The sequence below is a fragment of the Phyllostomus discolor genome, chromosome 10 (assembly GCF_004126475.2).
Source record: "Phyllostomus discolor isolate MPI-MPIP mPhyDis1 chromosome 10, mPhyDis1.pri.v3, whole genome shotgun sequence".
NCBI lineage: Eukaryota > Metazoa > Chordata > Mammalia > Chiroptera > Phyllostomidae > Phyllostomus > Phyllostomus discolor.
The window spans coordinates 43,364,464-43,382,978 of record NC_040912.2 but is presented as its reverse complement, the minus strand read 5'-3'; the positions used below and the strand labels follow the sequence as shown (position 1 = coordinate 43,382,978).

General features: G+C 35.6%; 1 protein-coding gene across 3 annotated transcripts in view; it reads right to left on the bottom strand.

Moving 5' to 3' along the window:
- Positions 1-18,515, bottom strand: part of MAGI2 (membrane associated guanylate kinase, WW and PDZ domain containing 2) — a 1,408,091-nt gene that overhangs the window by 488,908 nt on the left and 900,668 nt on the right. For all 3 annotated transcript variants that reach the window (XM_036010705.1, XM_028525694.2, XM_028525695.2), the window contains exon 4: positions 3,146-3,358. In XM_036010705.1, the coding sequence (XP_035866598.1) occupies positions 3,146-3,358 (213 nt within the window). The remainder of the gene's footprint in view (positions 1-3,145; positions 3,359-18,515) is intronic.

Here is an 18,515-nt window from a genome sequence, read left to right as displayed (position 1 = left end):
TCAAGTGTGGGAGGGTATGAACGGCTACCCAAAAAGTCTGAAGCTGCAGAATAGAAGCTCATTTAAGTTTTGGGAAAGATACATGACCAAGCACAGGTTGAAAAATCTTGAATTGAGCAAGGAATAACAGGTAATATGATAGAGATGGAGCCTGGAGGGATGTAGGGTTGGTTAGGAGAATGCACAAATGAGGTGGTAATCTAAGATGGAGCAGTGATATTTGGAAGGAAGAGAAGAAAGCTAAAGGACTAGTGATCCTTTGTACTCAATAATATTACACACATCAAGACTCGGGGGAAGAAGAATCAAAACTGTCAGCTATCTGGGTAAAAAGAAGAATTAGAGAAATTAGGCAAACGACTTTGTGAGTTGGTTTGCATGTTTGTTTTATAGAAAAAAGTTTAAGTGGAATATTGCATTCAAGTTGAAGAAACACTGAGGTGGGGCAGTTCAGTGAGCAGGAGTTAGAAATATGGCCCTGGAAGATAAGGACAAGTGAAGGCTGCAGGTAAATCTATTTCAAGCCATGGGGCTAGATGTCAACTCCAACAAGATAAAGATGTCTAAATATAGGTGAGGTTAATATCAAGGGAAGGTTTTCTGGGCATATGAATTTTAACTACCAGTTTAAAGACAGATTCTCTAAGATGATGTAGATATATCAGCCTTGAAAGCATTTGATGTAACACCACTGCCATGAACCAAATGAAGGATGAATATAATGGAATGCAATGTAGATAAAATACGCTGAGCTGCACCATTGTGATTTACCTTACAGAAGCCAGGAGTCACTCTGTCCTCACCATGGTTAACAGCCCAGAACAGGTTCAGGGATTCAGGTGCCCAGATCTGAACTCTGTTACTAAATGAACTGTTACCTTAGTTAGGCACCTTAGGGTAAATTTCAGCATTTTACATTCATTAAGTAAGTACAATGATTATGGGATTAGAAATAATATATATCAGAGTGAAACATTTATGATTTGAAACACTGAAAGATAACTATGTGTCTTTTCTAGGTGATTTGGGCTAAATCCATATGTCTGGTGTAATTTTGAGTAAAAAGGAGAAACTTAGCATAAAATGACTATTCACACACTTTATGTGACTTTTCATTAAAAATGTTAGTAGAACCTGGAGAAATTACATATTTAAAAGTAGTCACTGACATTACATAGATGTGGTCCAAGAAAAAAAAGAAATATTAATATGTAGTTCTAGCTATAAACTACAGTTCAAAGGAGAAATGATGAATAAAAGAAGTAATAGAGGGAAATTGAGGTAAAGGATAATGAGTTAAAGATTTGTAGGTTTGATGCTTATACACATATAGATATTGTAAAACTTAGGAATTGTTATATCTTCAGAGGGAAATCACTTATACATGATTTGGTAGGTAGAAATTTATAATGCTACTTTTAAAATAGTGGTCATGTGTTTACTATTGCTAACAAATATATTTGTGCTTCTGTTTGGTAGTACAAGCCTCAGGATAGCATAGCCGCTAAGAACATGGGTTCTGGATTCAGTTTCTTATAAATGAATTACAGTTACTGATCAAATTATTTAATGACAGTGTACTTCCATGTCCTAATCTGTAAAATAGTACCTAGCTAATAGGACTGTTGGGAGAATTAAATGAACTAATACATATAATGAGGTTAGGGAGTTCCTAGCACATAGCATCCATACAAAGTTAATTTTTATATTATTACCATTCCTATAAAAATTTTTGTAATGGAATAAAGTTACCTCAGTAAGGTTTTTTCACTCTTTAAATGTCCTTTATTGATTACACTATTTATGTTCTTGAACTGATGTATGATGTTAATTGCTGTAATAGGATCTTAGTTGCTATAGGGTAGTGTTAATTAAACTTAAGCAACAGTTTTCTCAAGGTTGTTTGAAGTGAACTGTATTTGGTGACTGTGTAAAGGAGAAAACAGCAGCAGGACAAAGACCCTGTCTTGGAAAAACATATGTTAAGTCTCAAAAGGTGAAGAGTTGGGTGAATGTATATGAGAGGAGGACAAAGAAAATCCTGATGTTTACACTGAGTAAGCATAAAGAAAGACAAAGGTATTTCAAAGATGGGAGTTGTCAAAAGATCTCAAATAAGGGATGATGGACCAATTTTCTGGTGTGGGACTGCTTTATACATGTGATATGAATGATCTTTTTTTTTCCTAAAGATTTTATTTATTTATTTTTAGAGAGGGAAGGGAGGAAGAAAGAGAGAGAGAGAGAGAAATCAATGTGTGGTTGCTGGGGGCTGTGGCCTGTAACCCAGGCATGTGCCCTGACTGGGTGGGAATCGAACCTGTGATGCTTTGGTTCGCAGCCCATGCTCAATCCACTGAGCTACGCCAGCCAGGGTGATATGAATGATCTTAAATTAAAGAGATAACAAGTCTTTTCCCTGTTCAAGGGCAGCTATGTTCAAAATGTCAATGTATAAAAATGCATTTTCTACATTGCTGGACAGGATGCTAAGGGTGGGCAGATAAATACATGGGCATTATATAGCTGTAGTCATTCTGAGGACTGTATTCACTGAAGTTGTTAACAAAATCTCATGACACAGCCCCCATTTACAGAACTGTGAGTATAGTAAGATTTCTTTCTTTTTTTCCTCACCCAAGGACATACTTATTGATTTTTGAGAGAGGAAAAGGGGAGAAAAAGAGAGGGACAGAAACATCAATGTGAGAGAGAAACATTCATTGGTTGCTTTTCATAGGCACCCCAACAGGGGACCAAACCAAAACAGAAGCATGTGCCCTGACTGGGAATCAAACCCAGGATAGATTTTATCTAATATAATTAACAAAGACCTCAAAACTTGACACAGTCATACTGATAACTTGTAATGCCTTCTAAGAGGTTTAAATCATTCAGTGTATTGCTTTTAATGTTGTGTAAGTGAAACAAAAAATTGAGGAAGCTGATGAATTGCTTGATACATCAAAATTAAAACTAATAAATTGGATATACGAATCATGTCCTTTACGGCTGATATAATCTCCCTCTCAAGATAATTGTAAATATATGTGTATATGTATATGTACATGAACATACTGATACAACATATATTTAGTTACATCTATAAGAGCTTGTGAATCTACAATAGATGCAAATGACTAACCTGGTGTTACTACTCCATTCCCATTGACCACAGGCCTTTCTTCCTCTTCCTCCTCAGGAGGCTCTATACTTGCTTTCTCCATGTTGCTCACTGATTTATTCCTCTTCCGTTTTCCTTCAGCACTTGCGGTGGCTCCTGGAAGTATCTGGTCTGTTACATTTAATAATAATGGTGCTGGTTCTGCTGGAGGCTTCGGGGTGCCGTAGTAATTATCTGCAAATGATAAAAAACACTATGGAGTTAATTTTCCTACTATTACTCGTAAAAAGTGACAAATTTGTATCCAATTTTATACATATATATGTTATACTAGACACACACATCTATATTTTTTAATCTTAATTTTCATTTGTTGTTTCTGTTATATTGAGCATTAATGCTTAAAGATATGGATCTTCCTTCATTCTCACCTTTGTGCCAAACCAAAATGTAGTCCTATGTATTTCTCTGGTATGGAACAGGGCAATTTCAAAATTATTTAAATTTTTTTGATAACAGGCCTTGATTATAATCTTTAAAAAAATAATAAAGTCTGAATAAGGGTACATACATCTTTTATTTATTGTTTTTTAGCAAATATCACAACATTCTGGAAAGTCAAGGCACATTGTGCTTTTCTTCAGTTTTCCAAGTGCTCTGGCTATTGTCCTTGATGTGCATGGCATCCTGCTCAGAGCTGTTAACTCCACACCAGTGTGCTGGTGCCTGTGTCTGCTGACAATAGGCCTGCTGCACACATCATTCTTCAGATTACCACATCTCCTTTCTTACAGCTCCAAGACCCGAGCCATGAAATCATTTGTTTCTCCCATTAATTTAAGAGATGTATTGAAGGAGATTCTTATTTCTATCTTTAATAAGAGCCTGGCACATAGAAGGCATACAACAAATGCTTACTAAGTGAACATTTTTATGTATTCAACAAGGTAGTACTTTATTTAAAATAGCCTATGATTTTTATTTGTAAAGAACATACTGGGGGATTTTTGGCCAAGATGGAGGCATAGGTAGATACATTGTACCTCCTCATACAACTAAAGAAGGATAATAACAAATTTAAAAACAAAAAACAATCAGAACTGCCAGAAAGTTGAACTGTATGGAATTTCGACAACCAAGGAGTTAAAGAAGAAATATTCATCCAGAACGGTAAGAGGCATGGAGATGGACAACCAGGTGGAGAGAACTCACAAGGTGGCAGCTGGCAAACTGGGTGAGGTGGTGGCTAGCACAGCCGGCAGTTCCACATTTGCATGCAAATAAACCAGGAGGAACGACTGGAGAGTGAAACAGATCATGCAACCCAGGTTTCAGTGGAGGGGGGATAAAAGCCTCAAAATCTTTGGCTATAAAAACCTATGAGGGCTGAGTTGGCAGGAGAAACTCCCAGACTCACAGGAGAGTTGGACAGACCCACAGGGTCCTAGAACATACACAAACCCACACACCTGGGAATCAGCACCAGAAAGGCCTGATTTGCTGTGGGTAGTGGAGGAAGTGACTGAGAGTCTACTGAGCAGGCACCATTGTTCCCTCTGAGACCCCTTCTTCACATAACAACAACACAACACAGAGATGTGGGTTGCCCCACCCTGGCGAATACCTAAGAGTCTGCCCCTTATTACTTAACACGTACACCAAGACAAAAAAAAATGGCCCAAATGAAAGAACAGATGTCAAAGCCCTGGAAAAAATACAACTAGGTGACGAAAATATAGTCAACCTATCAGATGCAGAGTTCAAAACACTGGTAATCAGTATGCTCACAGAATTGGTTAAGTATGGTCACAAAATAGAGGAATAAGTGAAGGCTATGAAAAGTGAAATAAAGGAAAATGTACAGAGAACCAACAGCGAAGGGAAAGAAACTAGTATTCAAATCAATGGTTTGGATCAAAAGGAAGAAATATTCAACCAGAACAGAATGAAGAAACAAGAATTCAAAAAAATGAGGAGAGAGGATTAGGAACCTCCAGCACAACTTTAAATGTTCAAACATACGAATCATAGGGGTGCCAGAAGGAGAAAGGAAAAGCAAGAAATTGAATACTTATTTGAAGACATAATGAAGGACAACTTCCCCAATCTGGCAAAGGAAACAGAATTTCAGGAAGTCTAGGAAGCTCAGAGAGTCCCTAAGAAGTTAGACCCAAGGAAGCACACACCAAGGCACATCATAATTACATTATCCAAGATTAAAGATGAGAGAATCTTAAAATCAGCAAGAGAAAAGGAGACAGTTACCTACAAAGGAGTTCCCATATGACTCTCAGCTGATTTCTCAAAAGATACCTTGCAGGCAAGAGGGGGCTGGAAAGAAGTATTCAAAATCATGAAAGGCAAGGACCTACATCCAATATTACTCTATCCAGCAAAGCTATCATTTAGAATGGAAGGGCAGATAAAGTGCTTTCCAGATAAGGTCAAGTTAAAGGAGTTCATCATCACCAAGGCCTTATTCTATGAAATGTTAAAGGGGCTTGTCTAAGGAAAGGAAGAAGATCAAAACTATGAACAGTAAAATAAACTCACAACTATCAACAACTGAACATAAAAACAAAAACAAAAACAAACTAAGCAAACAACTAGAACAGAAACAGAATCTCAGAAATGGAGATCATATGGAGAGTTATCAGAGGGGAATGGGAGGGGGAGAAAGGGAGAAAAGGTACTGGGAATAAGAAGCATAAATGGTAGGTACAAAATAGACAGGGGGAGGTTAAGAATAGTATAGAAAATGTTGAATCCAAAGAAGTTATATGTACAACCCATGGACATTAACTAAAGGGGGTAGGAATGCAGGTGGGAGTGGGCATGCAGGGAGGAGGGGAACAAAGAGGGGAAAATCAGACAACTGTAATAGCATAATCAATAAAATATATTTTCAAAAAAGAACATAGTACATTTTTTTCTTTTTGAAATCAATGTTGTACTTTTATCAACTTCAAACTCATAGTGTGTTTTCAGTCAATTAATTGAATAACTTTTGCACTCATATTCTTATTCATTAAAATATTTATTTAGTACAGACTGTACACCTCCATTATCTTTGAGAGAAAGTGAAATGATGGATAGAATACAATACTGTCTTCCAGAAGATCAAACATTGGGTGTGGAGCAGAGGCACATTTGACATCAAGCAGATCAGCGCTAACAGGAACTAGGATTAAGCACTGCAGTCAAAGAGGAGTGGGGGAGGAAGCCAGCACATCGGCACAGACCACCGAGGGCACCTGGGAAAACTGTGCTCTAACAGAAACAGTACAGAGCTAGAAGTTGTGAATTCCAGACCTGGTTTTTCTACATAGCTACTAGTCATTCAAGTAAATGACAACCTAAATAAAGTACAATTTCTTTATAAATTAGGAATAGCAAAACATTATAATCACCTGTGTTTGGGTTGCAAACAACCAAAACCTACTCTACTTAAGTTAAAGTAATAGGGACATACTGAAAAGACAAGAGATGGCTAGTTGGAGAAGAGGCTGAAAAACCTTGGGAAAAATGGGCAGAAACAAAGCAGTCCAGGTGGGACACCCAGTTTGCCTCTGCCGGCCCTGGACGCTGAAAGCCCAGCTGGTCCCACTGCCAAACGCACAGCCTTGGTGGGAAGGATTTCCAAGCTCTTCTCAGGGACTCTGTTTCACTCATTTCCAGGAAAAGTCTCAGGCAGGGTTTTCTCATTGGCCAAGCTTTGGTCATGTGAGAGCCCTTAAACTGTCAAGTTAGGGTAAGACGGTGGCTGGTTTCCTTTGATTCAGGAAGACAGAGGCGAAGTTCTACCCTCATCTGTTTTATCTCAGGACTCTTCTAGGGCAGAAATGACCAACATCCGTTATACTTGTCCGCTTCACTAGGTTGTTGTGAAGATGAATGTACGAGGAAGAGCTTCCTAAACTGTAAAACTGCAGGGGTTTTAGTGGCACTGTAAACCGCGCGCTGGCACGAAATCAGCTACTCTTTTGAAAGGTAGCTGTGCTGCTAATGTAGTCGCTCATTTTCATAGATAGTCACAGGATGAGTAATGCAAGGGAAGCATAGTGTTACCACGTAAAGTGATTCTTATGCATGTAGAACTTTTATGCAGAAGTCTGCAAAGTGAATGATACACATTTTGCTAAAGGTTACTTTCTAATTTGACTTAGAGTATTTACAATGAATCATACCTTTAAATGTAATGAACAAATACTGAGCAAACAAAAACTGCTAGCTGCTCCCTAGAAGTCTGTTGGGGTATTTCAGCATCCACAAGGGCTAGAGCCATTATCAGTTACTGCTATGCTTGTTATGCTTTCTACAGAATCTCATTACTTACTTCTTATCTAATAAACACAATTTAAACTAGTACATAACCCCACATATCCCAATGAATAATATAATTTTTTTTCAGTTTGTCTTTTATGGTTTAAATTGCCCTGAAGTAGAAAGAGAACTTTTCACTAAAAGAAATAAATGCACAGCTCAGGCTAAACATAAATATTAAGTCATAGACCTTGTTGAATTTATATTGCTAAATTGGGCAATAGGTGATAATTATACCTATTGGCATGTCATGTGATTATAAGTTACATATCAATATGCTATTTCTAAAATTAATACTTCAGATTAAATTTAGATATAAAACTATGAATCATTAGTTATGATTATCTTTATGAGCAATAATAATGATGATTTAAAGAGGCACAGAAATAACCCATATAGTTACTACACTTGAGAAATATAGTTCACAGAGAATATTGTTTTATCACAAACACAATGCACAGAACAAAAAAGCTACAAATATCTACACCAACTTGAAGAATCGTCCAGGTACTCAGGTAGTTAAGTCCTGTAATGGTTCCCTAACATAACTCTATACAGATCCATATACTAAGGTGGTGTGCTTTTTTTCACCTGTAAAATTAAGTACATAAACACCAAAACTATTTTTAAATATAATTTGGAAATACTTTCCCATTAACAGTGAAGTGCCTCTATGCATAGTGCCAGCATTTAGTGAGTCTAAATCTCAAAATACCATAATAATATGGTGTGATGTTCAACAGCACAGATCATTGTGAGAGAAAGCTGATTTTGAATCCTGTACTCCCTAATCTGGCTTCCTTTTATATCCTTACATTGATTGAATTAAAGTGGGAATGTGGGGCTATAAGATGACTAAAGTCACAAAAGCATCTCAACTACTACTATTAGTACCATCATCACCACCTCAATTTACTGAGCTGGATGCTGTAATGGGCATTTTAACTAAAGCACTCTGGAATCAAATGAGGATTAGAATAACTCTTACTCCACAGTGCTGTTATAAAGATTAAAGATAGTAAAAGGGTAGGTGCTCAATATATGTTGGCCAATTTTGGCATTTATTCATCATGACACATCATGAAGTCATTCTGCCTCTGCAGTTAAATAAAAATGGAAGCTTTACAAAATTAAACTATAATATTTCCCAATATTATACAGGAAGCAAGTAAAAAACCTATATCTGTTTGACTTAAGAACCTCACCTCTTTTCAAAATACTAACTAACATTGCCTCTCAAAAGGAAAGTATGAGGGAACTTGCAACCTGCCCAGAGCTTCCTGATGCCAAAGGACTTCAAACCCACAACCAATGAGTACACATGTATCAACTTCAGAGGGAAGGTAACAATTATTACCAAATCATGAGGCAGGGACACATTTTAGTGTGTGTTTGAGCTATGGAGTGGGGATATAGATTTTCTACCCTACTTTTCACTGAATAAATTTCTACTTGAAAAGAATGATCTACTCATGAGCGGTTTTATATAAAATTCACTAACTTTGTTGTTGAATATGATGGAAAAATATAAATGATTTCTAAAATGGTTCATTTATTTTTATTATAATTAGAATGATCTATAAATCTACACAATCTCATTTTTAATCAATGCCTGTAACATAAAGAAACAATTGTTTGGAGTACTTGATTTATTCTTCAGTTTTTTTAGTATTTACAAGAGCAGATTTAAAAATATCTAAATATATAATTATTACAAAGCGAAACCCATTTCTGATATTATAAATGTAGAAAAACTTGCTAAGAATTTGAATAAAAAGAATAGTCTATAAAACATCAATAACTGATTTTGTAAAAAGAAAAAATTTAGTAAACAGTCATTTACACTGGACACTGTTACACTGATGTCTTGCCAAAGCAGAGGAACTGGAACAGCTTTCATTGTTATAAACTGAACCTGCCTAGGAAAATCCTTGGACATTCTAAGCCATTATCCACTTTTATGGAGGCTCATTCCTATGTCATCCAAAAGAGATAAAAATAGGACAATAGCTTTCTAAGTAACTTCTCATGAATTACACTTGCAGACTATCATGGAATCACTCCTCTGCTTTCTCTGTGCTTGTTAGACAATGTAAGTTTTTAAAAAAGGCTTAGCTTAAGTTTTAAAATTAGTTTTTTTGTCTTTCTTCTGACCCTTCTCAGTTTATTTTCCACTGCATTGTTTTTAATGGTAAAGCCAAGGGGAACAAAGGAATAGAAAATTATTTCATTGAATTATTATAAATTGTTCTCCTTTTTTGTACCTCTCCTGTTAACTAAAGGGTAATAGATACCAAAATAGTATTTTCTAAGATGCAACATACTTGTTACGCCTAAAGTTGTGGTATTATGAAAAGAAGAGGAAAAACACTAAAAATTAATTTATACCCAAGGATATATAAAAATTCTAGTAGTCAAGTTACTCCCAACAATTTCTTTCCCTTTAAACATGGTTAGTTTTCTTGATGGACCCATGTGATTTATTACTTAGCTCATTTTGCTTTTTTAATAGTAGACTCAGATGCTGACTGTGTTTTAGTCCTTTAGGGGGTATAATAAAAACGTGTAAGTTTTACATCAAATAACCATAGATCTTTCCAAATATTATGAAAGAAGAGATGGGCTTTAGAAAGGTAGTATTCTTGTCTTCAATGTAACTCACAGATTAAGGTCTTGACCCACATTTCTCCTAAGCATTCTCAGTGCTTTTATTCTTATCCAAAAAGAAGCAATTTTAGCAGAAGAGAGATGATTGCAAATGGATCTGGGCTTGCAGACAGCACAGCCCATCGCTGGACCCCAGAGAGCTTAAGAAAATGTCTTTGTGTAGAAACAATGTGTGGCAAAATTTAAGAGGTTGAAAATCTCATCTTTTATTTTTGTTTTTTTACAGTTTGATAAATGGAACATGTAGATTTATACTGGGCCTCCTTAATGACTCCTGAAAATTAACTCTGACATTAAACAGAGAGAAGAAATTCAGAGTTCCAGATCCACTCATAATTAATTGTTAGAAACTTGCAAGATCATAAGTAAATAATAATTTTATATACTTCAGAGATTTAGATTTTTATAATAGAAACAGGTATTCATGAGAGGTTTCTAAATTCAAACATTAAGACATGTTAAAGATATTACACAAAGGACAGTAATGAGTTAAAATGAGTAGCAAAATCATCATAACTCTTTTCAGCCATGGTAAGAATCAGTCATATGGTAAGAATTAGTAAGTTAGAAATTCTATAAATACAAAACAAAGTTGGTAAATGTAACCTAGAAATACTTTACTTTTCTAAAATTATACTCCTTACTTACATGAAAATAAGACTCAGAGTCTCACTTTAGAATGCTTTTGGTCAACTGACTGACAGTTGTTTTTGTAAGCAGCTCTGATATTATACTTAAATTTGGTCTCCCCACAAAAGGTATCATTTCCTCATCATGTCATAGGTAGTTGGTAGCTGGAAACCAAGGTTAAAAAACTCTCTGACCTCAAAAAGATAATGTCTTTTTCTCTTGTGGTAAAAAGCGTTTATCTTATATGTCCCAGGAATAGGAAAAACAACCAAAATGACCTTTTGTGACGGATACTTGTACTAAACAGCAAATTTTGTGAAAGTTCATTGTTGAATGTGCCTTTCATAGTGTGCACAATTATGTAAACAATGTGAAAGTTTCTGTTTCTTTTCACATATGGAATTGATTTATTCTGCAGCAAACCTCACCTAAGAATGTCAAATTTATTTTAAATTAAATGAATGATGTTTCACAGTATGATCCCAGTGATTTACATTCTAAAATTTACTATCTTCCATTGTCCATTAATATTCTTCAGAAATTATGTAGATGGTTTAGTCTGACTAAAATTATCTTAAACTGTTGATAAGTTTTCAAAAGGTTCCTTTGGGCATTCTCACTGAAGTTTTGTTTATTCATGTTAGCAAATGCGGACAGGCAGAGGACAAATCTTTGCGAAATGTAACTGTCCACACACTGGTTAAGACAGATGGTTCACTTATTTAAAAAAAGTTAGATATCCTTCCTTTTAGTGAGTTTTTCCTTCAGGAATTATTCAGAAAAGTTTAGAATATTTCCCACCTGTGCCAAATAACATATGTAAAGAAATTATGGCCCTGGCTGGCGTAGCTCAGTGGATTGAGCGTGGGCTGCGAACCAAAGCATCGCAGGTTTGATTCCCAGTCAGGGTACACACCTGGGTTGCAGGCCACAACCCTCAGCAACCGCACATTGATGTCTCTCTCTCTCTCTCTCTCTCTCTCTCTCTATCTATCTCCCTCCCTTCCCTCTCTATAAATAAATAAATAAATAAATAATACACAACATTTCTATGGCACACAATAAACATTGATTAAAAAATAAATAAATAAAAAACACAACATTTCTATGGCACACAATAAACATTGATTAAAAAATAAATAAATAAAAAACACAACATTTCTATGGCACACAATAAACATTGATTAAAAAAAGATTTTATTTACTTATTTTTAGAGAGGGAAGGGAGGGAGAAAGAGAGAGAGAGAGAGAAAGAGACATCAATGTGTGGTTGCTGGGGGTCGTGGCCTGTAACCCAGGCATATACCCTGACTGGGAATCGAACCTGCAATGTTTTGGTTCACAGCCCACGCTCAATCCACTGAGCTACTCCAGCCAGGGGCATAAATAAAATCTTTAAAAAATATATATATATAAAAAAAGAAATTATGCAACCAAGTCCTCAACAGAACAGAAAAAAGTATGTATGAGTTTTTTTTTTTCTTTGAAGATTTTATTTATTTATTTTTAGAGAGAGAAGGGAGGGAGATAGATAGAGAGAGAGAAACATCAATGTGTGGTTGCTGGGGGTCATGGCCTGCAACCCAGGCATGTACCCTGACTGGGAATCGAACCTGCGACATTTGGTTCACAGCCCGTGCTCAATCCACTGAGCTACACCAGCCAGGGCTAGTATGTATGATTTTCAATGACAAATATATACCTGCTTTCAAAGTAAGCATTTGACCATTACAATAATATTAACATAAACAGTTTACAAGCTCAGTTCATAAACATATCATATTTAAATAATATTAAATCCTATAAAACTGCACTTTCTAGTAAAAATGTAATGTGAGCCACAAATAGAAATGACATATAAAATTTAAAATCTTTCTAGTTAGTTACACTGAAAAAGCAAAAAAGCACTGGTGTGGCTCACTGGACTGAGTGCCACTTGGTTCCCAGTCAGGGCACATGCCTGGGTTGCAGGCCAGGCTCCCAGTTGGGGGTGTGCAAGAGGTAACCAATCAGTGTTTCTCTCACACATTGATGAATCTGTCTCCCTTTATTTCTCCCTCCCTTCCTCTCTCTCTCTCTCTAAAGAATAAATAAATAAAATATATAAAAATCAAAAAGGTAGAAGTTATTGTAATAATATTTTACTTTACCCAATATAACAAAAATATTATTTCAATACATGATCAATGCAAAAAGATATGAATGTAATATTTTTACTTTTTTCTTACTAAGTCTTTAAAACCCAGGATATAGTTTACACTTAAGCACATCTTAATTTGGTCAAGGCTCATTTCAAGTGTTAAATAGCCATTTGTGACTAGGGGCTACTACACTGGACAGCATAGTCTTAGATAATACCTTTTATCAGAAAACATTTTAGGTCACCATATTATCACCTGAGTGACAAGTTTTTCTCATAGACCATAAAGTGAAAATCTCTGCTTAAATGACTGAGAAAACTTTAATGACTGACTAAACAATGAAACATGATAAGAATTTAATGTGACATTGTGTTAATGACATTTCTCTTGTTTAATTGCTTTGCTGCACTGAGTACGTGTAAAGTATTATTAATAACCCAACAGATGTACATTCCTTACCAACTCTCGTCCATCCTGCTTCCTGATCATTTTATTTCATCTTTACTTGAAAAATCTACTTTTGATTTTATTATCAAGTTATAGGTTATAAGGTGAAAAAAAGAAATGTTTCAATTAAATAATGTGAATATAAACTTGTGTGAGTGACCCATCTTTATGTTCAGTAGAGAGGGGAATTGTTGGCTCAATGTATTAGAAAAAGTATTTGTATTTTTGTCTTCCTTCTTATTATCTCTCTGAGAACACACTCTGATTGTGAGTGTTCATAGTACTTAGTACCCAGTGCCTCATACTTCTCTCATTAAGCTCCTACTTTCATACTTTATGCTAATAACAATTTCAATTTTCCTTTTCTTTTACACAGTATATGTGTCCCATTGCTAATTACTTTTGGGTCTTGCTAAGTGACTGGCTCACCATTCTCATAAACTAAACTAAGATGCCAATGACTAAAATTGTCTTAATGTGTCCCATATAGTGTTTGCATTTTAACCCAGTATTTAAGAGTTGAATCCAAAAGGCTAATCATAAAATTTGGGCTGTAATTGGTCCATTTATTGGGGGACATATTTTTCAGAGGAACCTTTGGTGCTCTCAAATCACAATGAAGATGTTTTCCTCTCAAATCACAATCGGTAGTCAGGGTACCTGGTGTGGTACATATGATGACCCTTGGGGAACTCACGCAAAATGTTAATGCAAAAATTTTTGAAAAACAAAACTGAGACTAAAATAATTTGTTTCAATCCCAGGTCATAAAAAAATTTACATCTACTTTTATAAGTAGAAATCATTTGCATTTGTGTTATTAATGTAATTAAAACTTAATGTAATTAAGTTTTTAATTGTCTAGTAGGTTAAGTGCTTAAAAGACAGTCCCTTCATGGCTCAGTAAATAAGAAAGTGGAGTAAAATTTTCATCAGTTTTAAAATGGGCATTTATACAAAGCTCAGTGGATTCCTGTGATAGTCATCTTGAATAAATATACTTCTTCAAAAACTGATAAAGGAAACTGAAACTTTCAAGGAAAATATTATTTTCTCACACAATATTTATGGTTTATCATATAACCTTATTCCTCAGTGGTGCTATTAACTATGACACTATAAAATTACTAATAAATTAGGAAACATTTAAGATTCTCTTGTCAATGTTTTCCAAGTACAATACCCAGGGAAATTTTGATTAATCTTAATTTGATTTTTGGTTAATGACTAAAGAAATTTGTCAAGTATCTAATTTCTAATCCTCAGTTGTTAATAAAAGTCAGAAAAACAATATGAAAGAATTTTACTTCTACTTAGAAAATTTGCCTGCTAGATTTCTCCAAGCATGTCCTACTTGAACAGGCTCTGCACACAGTCAGAAGAGCTAGGTTCTGATTGAGGTTCTACCACTAGCTTCTTATAAGGCCTTGGATTAGACATTAGACTCCTCTGAACCTTAGTTTCCTCACTTGTGAATTGACAGAATTGAGTCAGAGTTCTCAAAATTATTCAATAAAATTTTTAAACAATGTAATGGCAACAGGTTATATTTCCTTGTCATTGTATTAGAAAGTCTTGAATGAATATTAAACTGTAGTCAACAATTTCAATCACTTGAAAGCCTGAACTCATTTACTTTCTCATCACAAATATGGAGAAGTCATTCTTCTCTCTCTCTCTCTCTCTCTCTCTCTCTCTCTCTCTCTCTCTCTCTCTCTCTCTATATATATATATATATATATATATATAAACATTCCTTCCGAGGAAAGTTGTGGTTACACAGTATTTCTATTTCTGTTATAAGCCTCTCATTTACATCCATTCCTGTTGGTGAATTAGATAGTCCCTAAGTATATCCCTCAGATGATGTGAACTATGATTACTTTGTGGAAGACCATATATGAAGTACTTCAACTTTTTATTTTAGTACATGTAACACTTTAAAATTTTAGATCTGTTTTAAAGAGTAAACATTTTCATTGTGATCATCTTGGATCTGTGAGACACAAACTCAAATCCTAAGTGATAGAGTATGGTTAAAGTCAATAGCAATTTAGATGTAAGTAGACCTAATTCATAATCCTGGAAGAAAATATACAACCCAAAAGGCTGAAGAAAATAAGTTCTTGGTATCTAATTATAAACTGTTGTTGGTATAACTGTTGGATAGTACAGACTTTTTTCTCTGAATCAATACACTCACAACCTATTAAAATAAACCTCATGACAAAAAAAACACCCCAAAACCTGTCAGAACCACTGATGCTTTATATCTAAAACTCAGGAGACTAACCATAAAGCTGTATGTTTTATTGAGGTACAATACCCTTACTTCCCAAATTTTTACATTATAATTTTGCCTTTCACACTACTATACTTCTCATTCTGTAGTAAATTATGAAAGTACCAGAAGTAAGTTTATTGTAGAAAAATTATTATATTAACGAAGAAAGATAAAAATAGAGGGAGAAATGTGTGGGTCAAAACAGAATCAGAAAATAAATGGAAAGAAAATAAGAAGAATTAAGGAGGTGGAAGGGAGGGAGAAAGAGTCAAAGAGAAAGCTGGCAAGGAAGAAGATGAAGAGTAAAATGAGGTGAGGAAGAGCACTGTGATGTACCCTTCCATGAGGCTGTAGAGTTTCAATGTGATTCCTAAAGTGGCATTCTGGCCCAAAGTCATGCATATATGGCCATTTATCACCACCTAATAACTGATAAAGTACTAAGATACACTGTGGAATACGGCAGACACTTGCCACATCTGGCCATTGGGGACTTAAATACGGCTGGTTATTATTCTCAGTAATTTGTCAGTTATGGGTAGTAAGCTATAATATCCACAACTAATAAGAGTGGGTGAAGGTGAGGGTTAAGAGTCAGTTCAAAAGTACAGGACAGTAACAGACACTTGATGACAAGAGGCTCATTCAGGAAGAGGGTACAAGGGTTACCGGGGAGGGGGGCAGGGGGTGAGACTTTCATCAGTTGAGCAAACCAATGATAGCTGAGCAGTGGACAAGGTGAGAGGTTATTATGCATCAGTTATGCTTTCATTCATTCAGTAAATATTTATTGAGAGCCTACTATGTATCAGACATGGATAATCTAAAGGCACAATAGTGAACAAAACAAGTAATTATCATTTTTTAAAAGACTTTATTTATTTTAGAGAGAGGGGAAGGGAGGGAAAAAGAGAGGGAGAGAAACATCAGTGTGTGGTTGCCTCTTAAGCACCCCCTACTGGGGACCTGGCCCTCAATCCAGGCATGTGTCCTGACTGGGAATCGAACTAGAGACCCTTCGGTTCACAGGCTGGCACTCAATCCACTGAGCCACACCAGCCAGGGTACATGTAATTATCTTTGACACTTACCTTCCACTGGGGAGACAAATGTTAATCAAATAATTACACAAATATGAAATTGTAAGCTGATAAGTGATATAAAGGTCAAGTAGTATTGTTCTAAGAACTCTGAGAAGAGTGAAAGTTAGGTTTGTTAAGGGGGAAAAATGGAGCTGTGATTGAACACCCAAGCCCCTCTTTCCCTTTGGGCCAAAATATTTCTGGATCAATAGAGATTTTTAGGAAATGCATGTGGCTTTTCTAATAATAAGAAATAAAATTTTCCCATTGTTCCTGCAAATTGTTCCAATGACTTCTCTGAAGGTCAAATGGCTAAACTATATGGAATTTAATGTGTTTTTCCAACATACAAATCAATTTGCTTATAATAATACCTAATTGCAAAATTTTTGGTAATTAGTTAACCAGATAAGTTTCCCTTTTGTCTATTTAACTCAAGGTATGATCTATGTTGTAAAATGCTTCAAACATTTCTGTAACTCAAGGGCCATATGGTTTAAAGTTTGAAGTTTGATTTTTGATGATATAAAACTAGCTAAAGGTAGAACAGATGGCTGGTATTCTGTGAAAATTGACTGTCTCCCCCCTTGGTACTATAGCAGTGTGGTCTTTGTTTCCACAGTGAGTACTTATGGGGACTAGTCATTGCTTGTTTCTGACAGTGGGAATGGGGGTGGAGTCAGTGAAAAAATCACTTCTCCATGGCATTGATGTCTAAATTTAGGTTAGAAAGCTGAGACGAATCAAATAAAGGTCAAGGGATATAGGGAGGAAAAGCATTTTAGGCTGGTGGAATATACTTGCAAAAGCCCTGACTCTGGAGGAAGGCTAGATTCTTGGAATAACTAAATGGACAAGGTGGCTGGTGCTGACAAAGAGGGGAAGCCCTGAGGTTAGAGATCATATGGAATCTAAAAGGTTGTGTTAAAGATTTTGGTTAATTTTGAAAAACTAAAGGGAATCCATTACAGGTTTTAAAAGTCAACTACAGTTGAATGAAAAATATATTAACATTTAAAAGGCATTCAGATTTGTTTTTAAAGTAGATTGGCAGGCTGCAGCATGTAGAATGAGCTGGAAACAGCAAGAGGGAAATTGGTTAGTGAGGCGTCTAGAACAGGAGTGCAATCATGGGAGTTTGGGCTAGTGGGAAGCGATGGCCAGGGGAACAATGGGACTCAATTGGTTTACCTGAGGAAAATAGGAACTATTATTAGCAACTTGCTCGAAGAACCATAAATCCTCCCATGATGATTTTTCCTTTGTCTTAGAAATAAGAATTATTGAACTAAACTTCTAAATTTTCTCCTGATATTCAGAATTTCTTAGTGAGATGCTATGGGCTGGCATGACCAAGCTGCAGTATGGACTTTTTCATAAAACGTTATAAAATTCTGCAAGTCTTAGTTTTCCTTTAAAAAGTCTTCACAGATAGGCAGGCACTAATGGGTGTCCTTATCAGAGTTTGTTTGTACCTCTTGTTGTAGTCCTCATGTTTTATTATATTTATTCTCTGCCTGCATAGTATTAAATTTTGGCTTCTCAGAAGGAGCCATTTATTATTTAGTTTTGTTTTCCAGCATCTAGAATAACATTGGCACACACTTGATACTGAATAAATGAATTTACATTGACAGATAACACATTCTGAAAAGAAGGGTGCAACTCTGGTCAATGATTTTTGACTTGGGATCTTGGTAGAAATGCAAATTCTCAGGTACTACTCCCCATCTCCTAATTGGAATCTCTGGGCTTGGGTCACTCCAGGTCACCTTGATGCACATTACTAACTGGGAACCATTGCTTTTGAGGATTGC